The sequence below is a fragment of the Phymastichus coffea genome, unplaced genomic scaffold (genome assembly GCF_024137745.1).
Source record: "Phymastichus coffea isolate CEN01 unplaced genomic scaffold, Cenicafe_Pcof_1.1 PCOF00012, whole genome shotgun sequence".
In the NCBI taxonomy this organism is placed as follows: Eukaryota; Metazoa; Arthropoda; class Insecta; order Hymenoptera; family Eulophidae; genus Phymastichus; species Phymastichus coffea.
In genome coordinates, this window is record NW_026706823.1 from 5,282,174 (window position 1) to 5,296,345 (window position 14,172).

Here is a 14,172-nt window from a genome sequence, read left to right on the forward strand (position 1 = left end):
ATTCACCGATTATATGAGCATTTCATTCAAAAACAGCATCTATTTTCATTGCTCTGTATCTCGGAAAATTCGAGTTGTAGAAAAAAATTTTCTTGGAAGAAAATGTTCTATTTTGTAAGTAGAATACGTGAACGAAATTTCATAATCATATGAAAACATTTTTTTTTCAGTCGTAATATCAAGTAGTCTAATTTTTTCAATATTTCACTTTGGAATAATAAAACAGATCATTTATACTCGAAGCTATTCTATTAATTGTAGACAAATTTTAATTGTATGCAAATCTCGACCAACGAAAAATCTAAGTAGAAAAATTAATCTAATCTACCAGCAATCGTTTCCGCGGTCTACCAGAGCGCTTCTTGTCTTCAACACTGCCGCTACTTTTAAATTTATTTACATTGTAGTCTACGGTTCGACGAGGAATATTGAGAATACTAGCAATCTGACGATTGCTTTTACCATTTATGTAAAATACAATAACTTGATAACGTTTACTAAAATTTCTCGGTGCCATACTTCAATAATATGTTACTATGGTAAACAATTTTTTAGAAGATTAGAACAACATTAAAAAAAATTTTTTTTCACTAATCATTAGTTATGTCAGTTTTGGTAGATTAGATTAATTTTTCTACTTAGATTTTTCGTTGATCGAGATTTGCATACAATTAAAATTTGTCTACAATTAATAGAATAGCTTCGAGTATAAATGATCTGTTTTATTATTCCAAAGTGAAATATTGAAAAAATTAGACTAGATATTACGACTGAAAAAAAATGTTTTCATATGATTATGAAATTTCGTTCACGTATTCTACTTACAAAATAGAACATTTTCTTCCAAGAAAATTTTTTTCTACAACTCGAATTTTCCGAGATACAGAGCAATGAAAATAGATGCTGTTTTTGAATGAAATGCTCATATAATCGGTGAATTTAGACGAAAATTATTTTTGAACGAGTGTTTTGGATAGTGCAGAAAAAGAGCTAAAAAATGCTATGTTTAGAATTTTTCTACGATTTTTTTTCTCGAAATGGCAAGCGGTTAAAGAAAAAGTAAAAATTTCGTAATTTTTGTTTTGATATTCGCCGCCCTATCTGCAAGGGAAATATCTAAGCATGATTTTAACATACATCATTGAAAAGTGCTCGAAAAACCCTTTCAAATGAGCCCCCGTAGAGCTCTGTAGGTGTATTTTCAGCCGAGATATGGAGTTTCAAAGTTATAGTCGTTTTGTTCTTAGGTGGGCAGAGATTATTGGGCGGGAGTGTAAGTGTGGATGTAGTTGTTTTGTTTTTATTTGGATTATAATCGTAGTACCTCCGTGTGCTACGTGTTCAACAGATGATTGGTTTTTGTACAGTGTAGTTTGGTATATTAAGGTAGTGTTTACTTGTAAAGTGTGCTTCTGATATCAACATGATGTCTATATTCTCATAGATTAAAAATGCTTTAAATTCAACATGTCTCTGCATAAGACCGTTTGCGTTCCAGATAGTGAGTTTTCGACTGCTCATTATGCCTTTTTGTTTACCAGTACAGTTAAAAGATTTAACATAATATCTATTCTTTGCGTCAGCAGTTTCATCATACGTTCGAGTTCATTATTTGTGTTTACTTCGTTAATATGTTTACTTAGCTTTGCTTAAACAATTGTTTATTATAATATTTCTATCTTACTCTGATCGTTTTGTTTTGATATTATCTGTGCATATGTTATATTTCGTATATTTCTATTGACGTTAGCATTTAAATTTGAATTTGAATTTGGATGAACTCGAATACTGTTTCGATTTAACGTTTTTTCTCTTAGTGTAGGAAATAGTTTTTGCTGTAATTGCTTACGAACTGGGCATCCTTTATAGTTTGCGATGGGATTTCCTTTACAGCTTTCACATGTCACTTCTTTAATTTTTTGTTTAATTGGACATTTTTTAGTTTGGTGTTGGTCAACACATTTCACATACACAACATTTTTATATCAATAGTTTTTTGTATTGCCGTATTCTTGGCAGTTTTTACATTGAGGAATTTCTCTTTCAACGTTCGGTTGCTCGAATTTGATTACCGTGTTTAGTAGTCAGTTTACTTTATAAATTTCCTGGCTTTTATAATCATATTCAATTTCAACTGTGAATAGCGACAATGATAATTTTGTGATGTGATGCCTTATATTATGAATACTTAATACTTTATATCCATGTTCTTCTATGGCTGTTTTTAATTCGTCTATATCTACTGTCGGGTGAATATTTCTTAATATAACTTTAAAACCTTTTTCTTCTTTGCACTGGTAAGTGTAAAATTGCATCTTTCTTGCTTTCAATGCAGTAATAATTGGCAAATATTTTCCAGAAGTTGTTGGCTGAATTTTAATTTCGTTCAGTCTTATCACTTTTAAGGTATAATTTTCTTTAGCTATTTAGTTCAGTAGATTTCCCAATGGTTTGATATTCTCAACATTGCTAACGAAGATCTAAGGGGATTTACTTTTCAACTTATTTGCTTTGTTGTTTTCTTCTTCAATATAATTTTCTTTATTTTCTATATTTCGTACCTGTATTATGCCTTAGTATTTCGTACCTGTTTCTTGTGTTACTTAGTCAGTACTCCAATAATTGAGCTTGCCGTTTTTTGTTTTGGGTTCGGTTTTCTGGGCTGTTTCTTTGTTTTCTGCCACTTAAGGTTTTCTAATTTTCGTTGTTTTTATTAGGAGTGGTGTTGTTCTCTCCTTACTGAGTGGCCATTTTGACCGTTGTTTTCTTTTTCTGGAAGAGGAATTACTGACACTTTACTCGATCGAGATGTGCTTATAATAATTTAATTAGATTGAAATCTAGTAACTGACCTTTAAATTTTTATTTTGTAAACTTCAAAATTTTCTTGATTTCCAAATTTTAAATATCAATTTTATGTTTAATTCTCTTTTTCTATTTCATCAACTAATTCATTTTCTAATTGTTCTTTACTTAACTCTTTACTTGAACAATGAACTCGCGAGCTTCCTCACTGAGTGTTCCATATAACAGCTTTGTGATTAGCGCTAAATTTAAGTGGTATATCTAACAAATATCTTGTTTAGAAACTTAACTGAGGTTCCAGCATTTCATTTTATTATGAATTAATTTATATGACAAAAATTATCACAAACAATACATACTACAAAACCAACTTTATTATTTCGGTGATACCGTAATATTTATTCAAAGAAATATTGGGTAATTCCTTAGTTTTCGACGTTATGATGAAGACTAAAGTATTGCTTAACCTTAAAGATAGATTTAGTTTATTTAATTACGATACTTACAAATATTGAAATGTGTGAATATACTTTTCCCTATAGGAATTAATATAGTAAGGTATCACGAAGTTCAGTGAATTGTTTAATAATAAAAGCATACAGAATTTGCACAGAATGTACTATTAGATACTGTATGGAAGTTATGGTAAGTACATAATGTAAATTAGGAAATAATCTCAATATAAAACTTTCAGATAAAAAATACAATAAAAATGAAAGAAACAATAAACTATACGTATTGAAAAGGTCATATAATAATTACGTTGTAGAAACCATTTAAAAATCTACGAAAATTGTATGAGTATATTTTATGAAACATTTGTTGAAGTGTTTGACAATAAATAATGACTATAAACGTTATTTTCACGCATTTACTTTTACGTGACTTTTTATACACTATATTTCTATTTTTGATTTGTATTGCGATTTAAATAAGTAGACAAATAAAACATGACATGAAAATTAATGAAATTGAAGATATGTTTTGTTCAATAAAAATTCATGGAAAATGATGTAAAAAACTTGATAATTGAAAAATTGTATTTTAGCTGTCTTATATCCGAACTCAAAATATTTAATCATACAATACAACAATAACAACAAAATTATCTCAAATTGTAATTCAAGATAGACCTCTTCTACTCTCTCGTAAACCTTCACACAATAAAAATATGAAAATTGTAAAATATTTTTAAAGAAAATGAATATTCTTAGGTTCAATAATTATATATGTAACAGGCTGCCGTATAGCCGCTTATCCCTAGTAAATATATTTATCACGACGACCAAACGGTGCTCTGCTAGCTGTATGCTTCTAGCACACTTACTCACCTCGCTCCGGCGTACGCATGCGCCGTGTCCACTCAGCGATCCAACTTGGGTGCACGATCTCTCCGCAAAGTGGCGCTGGTGCGCTAGCTTACTAGCGCTCCATCGGACACCGCAAACACCTCGGTTAACGAACAGCTCCTACTATGCTCGTGCGATCCGTGCTGAATTACCGGCGCGTTCGAATCGAATGTAAACAATAACACCGACGCCGGACAAAGGGAAGACGAAATAATAAGATCGTCTCTTATTGGTATCTGACTACTTTATTAGACGAAACTAATTCTGTACAAGGAGGGATTTGCCGAGAGTCTTATCGCACGCTGTATCGATATAATAATTCGAATGGAGAGAGAGAGTATATTTCGCGGACGTCGCAGACTAGTCGCACGCACGCTACCCAAAACCCGCCGCGCACGCTGCGCGGGATAGCACGCAAACGATTGACAAAGTGCGGCGCACTTATCGTTAATTAGAGGAGGATACGGTGGCCAATCGTATCCACTTACGCGGATCACGAGCTGCCTCTGCGACGCCTTCTGCGGCTGTTGCTACGCCGTGCGGTGAATGCTGCTCGAGTTGTCTTTGCCGGTGCCGGTGTCACACACGTTGTGCAGTGTGTGCACCCGTCCCACCATTCACTAACTATCTGTTCTAACTCCCGGTATGTCACTCGGATGGGAAACCACGTTGTTGCTTCCAATGCAAAAAAGCTGCGAGGTCGCCTGACTGAAGGACACAGTCATACTGGCTCGCTAGCTCTCCCCTCTCGGTCATTGCCCCTAACGCGCCCTCTCTCTCTCTCTCTCTAACCCAAACCGATCACGGCTATTACGCTTAGCCACGCTTAGCAGTTCACGCGAGTCCTAACGATTTTCGGCAATCGTTGCAAATAATAATAAACATCGTATGCAATAGTGAACTTTAAATTCAGAATATATTACTCCAAATTTATCATTGACACTATTATTTCAAAAAAAATTTTATTATGCGTGTAATTCAATATTTTAAAAATATAAAATTCTCTGCGTATTGACTATATGAATAAAAAATTGAATAATATTATAAAATTACACAAAGATATACCACAAAATTATACCAAGTTGGAATTGTTTACAAAATTAATTGCAATAACTTTTTTACAGTCTACGTTGGAAAGACGAAAATAAATTGAAGTAAAAGATAGGAAGTCCATTAAAAGTAAGTTGAGTAAGTGTGCTATTTAAGGAAAATATTTTATTTATTCCAAAACGGTAATCCTTCATAATGTAGAAAATTATCTTACCTTCTGTGACAATATGATAGTCCACGTAAAAGTTGAAAAAGAAATAATTTAACATTATGTGGATCAAGGCCACCTCCACCGCCATATCTTTCCATGTATTGTGAGAGATCTGTATGAACGTATTCAAAGACAAACGTTAAGGTTTCACGTGTGTGGATTATATCATGAAGTGTTACAATATTATTGTGTTTCAACTCTTTTAGTAAACTTGCTTCTCGAATGGCAGTAAATGGTGCCCCTTCTTCTTCTTGTAATCTTATTTCTTTCAGAGCGACAACCTGATTTGTTAAATGACTGAAACCTTTAAAAACTGTAGCATATGAACCTTCTCCCAATTGTTCAAGTTTCATGTAAGCTTCTGATTTTCCGAATGGCGAGTCACCCTGGAAACATTATGCAAATATAAGGCCAATTTAATGCTATTTTTTGGAAAATATAGAGTTTGGAATTCTCATGAGCACCTCCAATATAATAAAACTTATATATATAGACATCATTTTCTTAATTTATCTTAAGAGACTTGATACGCATATCAATGTTTAAATGTGTATATTTGAAAAAATGGTAAGAAAATAAAATTGATATAATGTTGTTCATTGAAATTTTGTAACTTTTTAGCTCAACTATTTGCTTAAAGTGAATAACAAATTAACATCAGCAAATAGGAGTATTAGAAATATAAATTTTATAAATATTCATTTGAAAACATAATTGTCGCACTACTCTCTTTTTGAACTACGTATTAAACTCTGTTCACAGTATACTAATATATCAAATATTTAAATAATTTTTACACTAATTTAATGATAATATTAATTCATATTTATTATTAAAGTAAAGCATATAGAACACGCAAAAAGTATATTATGATGATAAATACAAATAGATAGAAAGTTGTGGGCCCATATATATTTATACTAAATTGAATGACATATGACACTAAAAAGTTTGTTTATAAACAAATAAGGTGAATCCGCTTACATATTCATGGACTTCATTCAGTTACTTACAATATATCTTTATTTATTATTATAATATACTTTTGGCATGCATCGTGAATGTCTTTTCTAATAATTTATACTTTTATTATTGTTGCTATTATTATTGTGACTTCAAGAACAACGTCCATGTATAACACTGCAGAGGTACAGTAGGTACCTGTTCGCATTAGTCTTGGTCTCCTATACTCATCAGTATGTAGATTCAACTTTCCCACCATTTCGGAAATGGTGTATGAGAAAGTTTTACACGCCTCATGATTAAACCTACAGTTTACGGTAAGGTCTAAACTACCGAAATTACGATAACAAACATAAGCAAATTTTATTTCTGAAAGTTTTCACATGCTCGTAGCTTGAACCACCTCTTGCACGGAAGCCTGAGCTCTTACTGCGCCACCGTGATTCCGTAATTGATTGATAGTTCTTCAATTTAAACTTTTTTCATACGTTGTACGTACAACATATAATAATAAAATGGTTCATGACGTTAGTATTTTTTTATTGGACAAATTTTAAACAGTTATTTATTAAATTTAAAAAATAGAGATGTCACAATTTTCTTTCAAATGAAAAAACTGATTTTTTTTTTAAATTTTGACTCTTTATATTTTTATATCTTTATATTTTTCGGTTACAAATGTAACTTTTTCTCTTTACCTTTTTTTTCTAAAACCTCTTAGTATTTGAGGTGTATTAATATTTAACGAATACATAACGATTTTCGTAAAAATACTCATAACTTCGGCAAAAAATTTACAAAGGATTCACAATAAGAATTCTCAAAGTGTTATTTAAAAAAAAAGAAATATATGTTTTTGGTTCCCGTTCGAATTTTAAATTGCTCTCAAATTGGCATAAAGTTGAATGGTGATAAAAAATATGAAAATTTTTAAGTTAATTTTTTAGGTACAAAATTGCAATCTTTTATCTATAAACTCGTTATCGAATTGAAATGAAAGCTTCTAATTTTAATTTCAAATCGTGAATAGATGTTTTTGTATTCGATCATTTTTGGTAATAATATAACATTTTAAAGTAGAGCTCATTTTGTCCTAGGTAAGTACAAAATGATTGATAGGTAGTATACATTTGTTTAGTATGTACATATATAATAAACATTAGGAGGTAGTATATATTACTCATTTCAAGATGAATGACGAAAATAATCCAAAAGATTAATTAAATTTATAATTGATAAAATGCATTAACTTATTATACTACTATACGATTCTGAACATTACATACTCAATATATCAATAGCCCCATTCTTTTATTAATGAGTAATGCATTTAATATCGTGTGTTTCTTTGATGCTTCGTTGAAAAAAATCTACGAAAATTTTTTAAATCTAACCGGTTCTATATTCTGATAAACAGTTTCCAATGTCCGCTTACCACTAAATTTGCAATGTATAAGAGTTAAAATATTTATTTATTTATTTATTTATTATTTATGTCCAGAGTAAATATACATTAATAATAATTAATAATATACAAATACATTACATTACATGTAATCCAGCAGAGGAATTTCTTCCTGTACGCTGGTCTGGCATGTTTAATAAATTAATACTAATACTTAAAACTAATTAATAATTTGTATAAAGATATTCTTGATTTGTTGTTCTAATCCCATGTTCTATTTAGCATCTGTCTGGCTGTAGTGAAATACCCTGTTGTTGCATTCTTGGTTCTTCTGTAGATGACACGTTCTATGCTTGTTAATCTTGCTGGACATGTTAGTCCTATTGCGCAAGTTTCTCTATAGTGTGGAAAAATTTCTTTGTGTTGTCTGCTCGAGACACATTTGCAATTTGAGGTGAACACTATGTCATCGACAACTACAATGTCTCGGTGTTGTGGTTGATATTCTAGAGGTGATGCTGAGTTCCTGAAAATTTGTGTTCCTTGAATACCTCTGTCAAAGTTTAACACGGCTTTATTGTTGCCTAGATAGTTTATGTCTCCATAGGTCATTCTGATACAATTTGGTTGTTCTATCAGTTTTCCAGGGGCTGGCATCGGTTTTCTTGACAGTGCTCTATAGTTATTTTCATTTGCCATCTCATCAATGGCATCGAAAACTGTCTCTATGGACATTTTATTATTACTGTTTATGTTATGTTCTTCGAGTGTGGACTTGGTAAATTTTATTCTGTTAATTTGAGTAGCTGTCGTTGTTTTCATATTATTCAAGAGGCTGTTAGCTAGCTTTGTGAGCCTGTTGATGTCTTGTGTTGATCCTTTCAGCATTTTTTCATAGTTATACTGAGTGATTCTTTTGTGTGATCTTTTATGAGATAAATTGCAATTGTTATTTGCACAAATAAATGTTCTAATATCTAGTATTAATTTGTTGTAGTCTACTGCATCCTCATGGACTTCCGATGTCGGATACAGAGTACCATAGAGATCAATTAATTGTTTTATATTTTTGCAGTTTAATCTATTTACCATATTGGGTTTCCTTTAATCCATTTTTTGAGTTTGTTTTTCCTAGTTGTCGTGTTGCTAATTGTTTTCAAGTCATTAGGTAGTTTATTGTATAACATAATTGCTCTTACATAACTGTTTTTTATGCTGATAGTTAGTGTTCTTTTTGGGTGTTGGATTGAGGCGAATCTTGTTTTTCTTTCTTTTCCAATATATTTGTCCTTAAAAGTATCGTAGTGGAATAGTAGAGATTCCAATGAAAAGCATTGATCTAAGTTAACTGGGTATTCATGTGTCACAAATTGTTTTTTATAGATTATTTTTAGTAGTTTGTTTTGTAAGTTTTGTATTACTTTAATTCGACCTGTGTACGCTCCTCCCCATGCTATAATTCCATAGGTCATTATGCTGTGAAAGAGTGCGTAGTAGATCATTTTTAATGTACTAGTATTCATTATTTTTGATAGCTTATATAGGACAAATGTTAGATATTTTGTTTTTTGGTATAGAATTTGTAGATGTAAATCCCATTTCATATTACTGTCAAAAGTAACTCCAAGATATTTTGTGTTTTCAACTCGGTGTATTGGATGTCCTAAGATTTCAATTTTCAGGTTTTTTGGCGTACTGTCATGATAATTTCCAAATTTCATGTACGTTGTCTTGTCTATATTCAAAGATAGTTTATTAAGAGCAAGCCAAATTCCCACTATTTTTAGATAACTGTTCATATTAGTTTCAGCTTCTTTCCAATTCTTACATTTTGCTATGATTGCTGTATCGTCTGCAAAAGATAGTATGCATTTTTCTGGTAGAATCGTTAGTAGATCATTTATGTATAGTAGGAAAAGTAGCGGATCCAGTATAGTTCCTTGAGGAACACCCATTTTTACTATTTGTTTATCGCTACTTGCATTATTTACCTTCACACATTGTTTTCTATTTGTTAGGTAGCTTTTGATAAGGTTATAGCCACTACCCCTAATACCATAGTTGTATAATTTTTGTAACAGTATCTTGTGGTCAACTGTGTCGAAGGCTTTGGCAAGATCCAGAAAAGTTATTGTTATAGGTTTACTTGCATCTAATTGTTCATAAATGTTGTTTAAAATATAATTTAGTGCATGTTTTGTGCTTCTGTTTTTTCGAAAGCCAAATTGATTTGTGGAAAGCAAATTACAGTTGTCAATGAAAGATTGAATTCTTCTATGTATTATTTTTTCAAAGATTTTAGCTATGTTGGAGATTAGAGAAATAGGTCTGTAGTTATTTGCTAAATGTTTTTCTTTTGATTTGTGGATTGGTATAATATCCGCTTCTTTTAAAGCATCAGGCCAAGTTTCATTAATAATGCACTTATTTATAGCAAGTGCAAGTGGTTCAGATACGTAGTGGATTAATGATTTTAATAATAATGAATTAATTCCATCAACTCCTCCTTTTTTGTTTTTTAGTCTGCCAATTATTTTTTTTACTTCTTGTTCATTTGTAAAATTTGAAAATATTGTTTTCGGGTTTATTTTTGGGAGGTTAAGTGTTGCATTTTGCGGTTGTATTATATTATTGCTAAGTTCCGTTCCAATTTCACAAAAAAATGTGTTCATTTTGTTTGCAATTTCTTCTGGATTGCTGATTCTATTATTTTTGTCCGTGATGTAATCAATAGTTTTGTTATTCTGAGTATTTCTCCCTAGTTTGTTGTTGACAACTGACCATAATTTCTTAGGATCATGTTGCACCATTTCTATGATTTTTTTATCGTAATTTTCTTTTGCTATTGTAATTATCTTATCTAAAATTTTGATAAAATATTTATAGTTTTTTTTTTTTTGTTGTATCGTGAGGATTATATTTCCATTCAAGATATAGGTTTTCTTTAGTTTTACATGAGTTTATTATGCCTTTGGTGATCCATTTTTTACTTGGCTTCAAGCTATTAATAGTTTTGTTAGTGACATTTTTCTTTTCTGTCTGTTTAAGGCAATATAGTATTTTCATGATTAAGTTATTGATAGATTGATTTGTATCATTAGTTTCACTATTTTCATTACAGTTTATAGTTTGAGCTATATGTTGAAGTTTTCGGTAATTAATTTGTTTTTTATTATGTGAGTGATTTATGCTTTTTGTTTGGTTCTGCAACGCCATTATTAGTGGATAATGGTCATTGAACGGGGTGTTGATGTTGAAAGTTTTGTATGCGTTATTTTCCATTTGTATAAAAAAATTATCTATGCATGTTCCACTGTTGTTGTTGTCCAGCGAAGGTCTGGTAATCGTATTAAATCCTGGATGGTGTCCTTTTTCCATTAACATTTGCAAGAATTCTTGATCCCAAGGATCTTGGCTTAAAATGTCGCAGTTGAAATCGCCTATTAGTATTGAATTTTTTTTCTTTATGTGTTGAGTTATGTATGTTTTGATCGATTGTATGAATTGTGGTTTGTGTAGGTCATGTGATCTGTATATAGCTGCTAACAGTAAAGTTTTTTCATTTTCTAACTGTATTGTAGTTTGTAAAATTTTTATATTTTGTATTTGAATTATTTCTGTTGATTCAATTATGTCGTCTCTGATATAGGTCACCACGCCATCAGCCTTATTAATACTACTGTTGTTATAATACATACTGTATCCTTCAATATTGAAGACTAGGAAATGTTGTAAATTCCATGTTTCAGTACATATTATAACACTTGGTTTTTTTTGTAGGTTGTTTATAAATGTTAGAAGTTTGGTGTAATTGGCATTCAAACTTCTGATATTGACACAGATAATAATTTCCTTTTCTGTTATTATGTGCTCATTTAATTCGTCAATGTTATTAATAATAATTTCGTTGCTAATATTTTCATCGATGTGATGCATTTTTATTTGTATTTCGTATTATTGTTACCATGTAAGTTGAGCGAGGATATGGAGGCTAATGACGCTAATGATGCGCCGCTTGATAGAGCAGGACGCGCGTTAATTATTGGTTTTTCTGCAGCCGGGCGTTCTATTTTTCCTAAGTAGCGTTGGTGCGTTGGCATTATCGGATAGTCTGTCATTTCAATGTATTTGTTTATTTTTGCTTTCAAAATTTCACAAGATTGGCTGTCAATTGCACTGTGTTTAGTATCAAATTTAGTTTTGTATTTAGTATTGTGGTATGTGCAATTAGGACATGTTTGTGTTTTATTGTTGCATTGACTACCAGTGTGATTACCACCGCATTTGTAACACGTGGCTTCATTTTTACATCTGCTTCCACTATGTCCAAACCTAGCACAGTTATAACAAGGGCTTGTATTTATAATGTCATAGACTTTGCAGTTTTGGCAACCAACAAAAAGTGTGTTTGTACAAATACAAACTCTAATGTGTTTGTACAAATTAGCTGATACCTCCATTATAACTGTCGTAGTTTGCAATTTCTCATTTGTGTATGAGTGTATTACTTTACCTTTGTCATCATAATTGTGGAAATTTCTTTGGTTTATATCTGACTCAATGTCTCGCATATTTTGAGTGAAAGATTTGCTGATGCCAGTAACTTTAACTGTTGGTTTCCTAATTTGCTCTTTTTCAATTTTAGCAAACGTGTGTATTTTTTTGTGTAATGTTTCTTCTATAGTGTTAATACTCTCTTCATTCATGCAGTTAATTATGACAGTATCGTTATTTACTGTTTTAATTTTTTTGTTTGTATTGTTTTATCTTTGATCAGATAATGAGCTACGGTTTTTTCTAAATTAGTGGTATCATTTTTATTAGTTCGTTTGATAATAAGTCTTGGTACCTTTTTTGGCTTAGGCTTTGGTAAACTCAATGTTTCTGCATATGAATTTTTAAATATGTTATTTGGTTTATTTTTCTTTTCTTTTGTTAATAACTCATTCCTATTTTGCTTTTCTTTGATGAGTAATTCATTTAGTAATTCATTTTTTTCCTTTGTTTCTTTGTAGAGTTCTTTCAATAAGTTATTTTCAGCTTTTATTTGTTGTATTTCATCTAATTCACTTACTTGTGTTAAATCCATATGTTCATCGTTTCATTCATTATTTGTTTCTCATGCACGAGCTCATTTAGTATTTCTTGTTTTATTTCCTCTCTACTTACAAGTTTGAATTGTGCTATGAAAGCGTTTGCTTGTTCACTCAAGTTACCATATGGTAAGTTTGAGGTTAGTGCAAAATTTGGATGTTCCTGGCATATTATGAATGAACTATTTATCAATTTAATTGCATTTCCTGCATTTATTTTTGCCACAATTTCACTTGTATGATAAAAGTTTCCACACACTAAACACACAACTGCACCTACTTTTGTATTCGGATGACACTTGTATTGTTTTTGTAGTGATACGTCGGGCGGTTGTGCTTCCGCATCGCTTGACAGCGACATCACGACTGAATATATTTTCCTTTATTTGATTCTATTTACTATCTCTTTTATTCTAATAAAATTTTAAGACAATATTAATTTTATATCACAGAAGGATATAAAATTATTGATTTATACTGATAATTTCAAAATAGCACCTCTTATTTTCTTATAATTAATTAATTTATTAATAGGATATTTTTTGCAGATTATTGTCCATTTTGATGGTTCATAAATTGCTGAAATAGAAATCTCATACATCTAGATTCATAATGCAACTATTTGAAAGAACTGTCTCTACGACAATTCGAAAATTCGCGCTATTTTTTTGTATGAACCAATCACATTGTTGCACGTCTTTGTCAATTATCTTTTTCAAGATAAGATCTATTCACAGCAGATTACGATTACGATTTGAAAATAATTTCAAATTTTTATGAATAATGTGAAGTATTATTATGCATTGTAATATGTTTTGAGAAAGTTTTGAGAATTACAATACATTAGTTGAATTGCAAAGAGAAAGGACCAGAAGAATATAAACAGGTTCTCGTAAAACATTATAAATAAAAATACAATAAACCATGAAATAATTTTGGAAAAATAAAAAAACTATTATAATGAAAATGTAACTAAAATGTGTTCTTTGCAGGAATTTATGGGTAGAATAATAATTTTATTGTGTTCGGTACAGAGTGTACTTCACTGATTGAGTGTCGGAGTCCGGCGCGCGTAGCTATGCTAATCCCTCTAATATTCATGCGCGCGTTATATTCAATACGCGCATTAACAGATACAGAAAAATACGAGTCAATACAAAGCAACGCGAAGAACTTAGCTGATATAGATGATGCGATGAAAATCGATGGCTCGTCGCCTGGAGTCTTGTTGCTTGTACCTCCCCTTGGAATCGAGAATCTTCATGAATCGGTCTACGCGTTCTCCTTAGCAAATCA

General features: G+C 31.0%; 1 protein-coding gene across 3 annotated transcripts in view; it reads right to left on the minus strand.

The window, feature by feature from the left end:
- LOC131672697 (cyclin-dependent kinase 14) overlaps positions 1-14,172 on the minus strand; it is a 571,347-nt gene that overhangs the window by 127,149 nt on the left and 430,026 nt on the right. For all 3 annotated transcript variants that reach the window (XM_058950093.1, XM_058950100.1, XM_058950109.1), the window contains one exon: positions 5,419-5,801. In XM_058950093.1, coding sequence (XP_058806076.1) covers positions 5,419-5,801 — 383 coding nt within the window. The remainder of the gene's footprint in view (positions 1-5,418; positions 5,802-14,172) is intronic.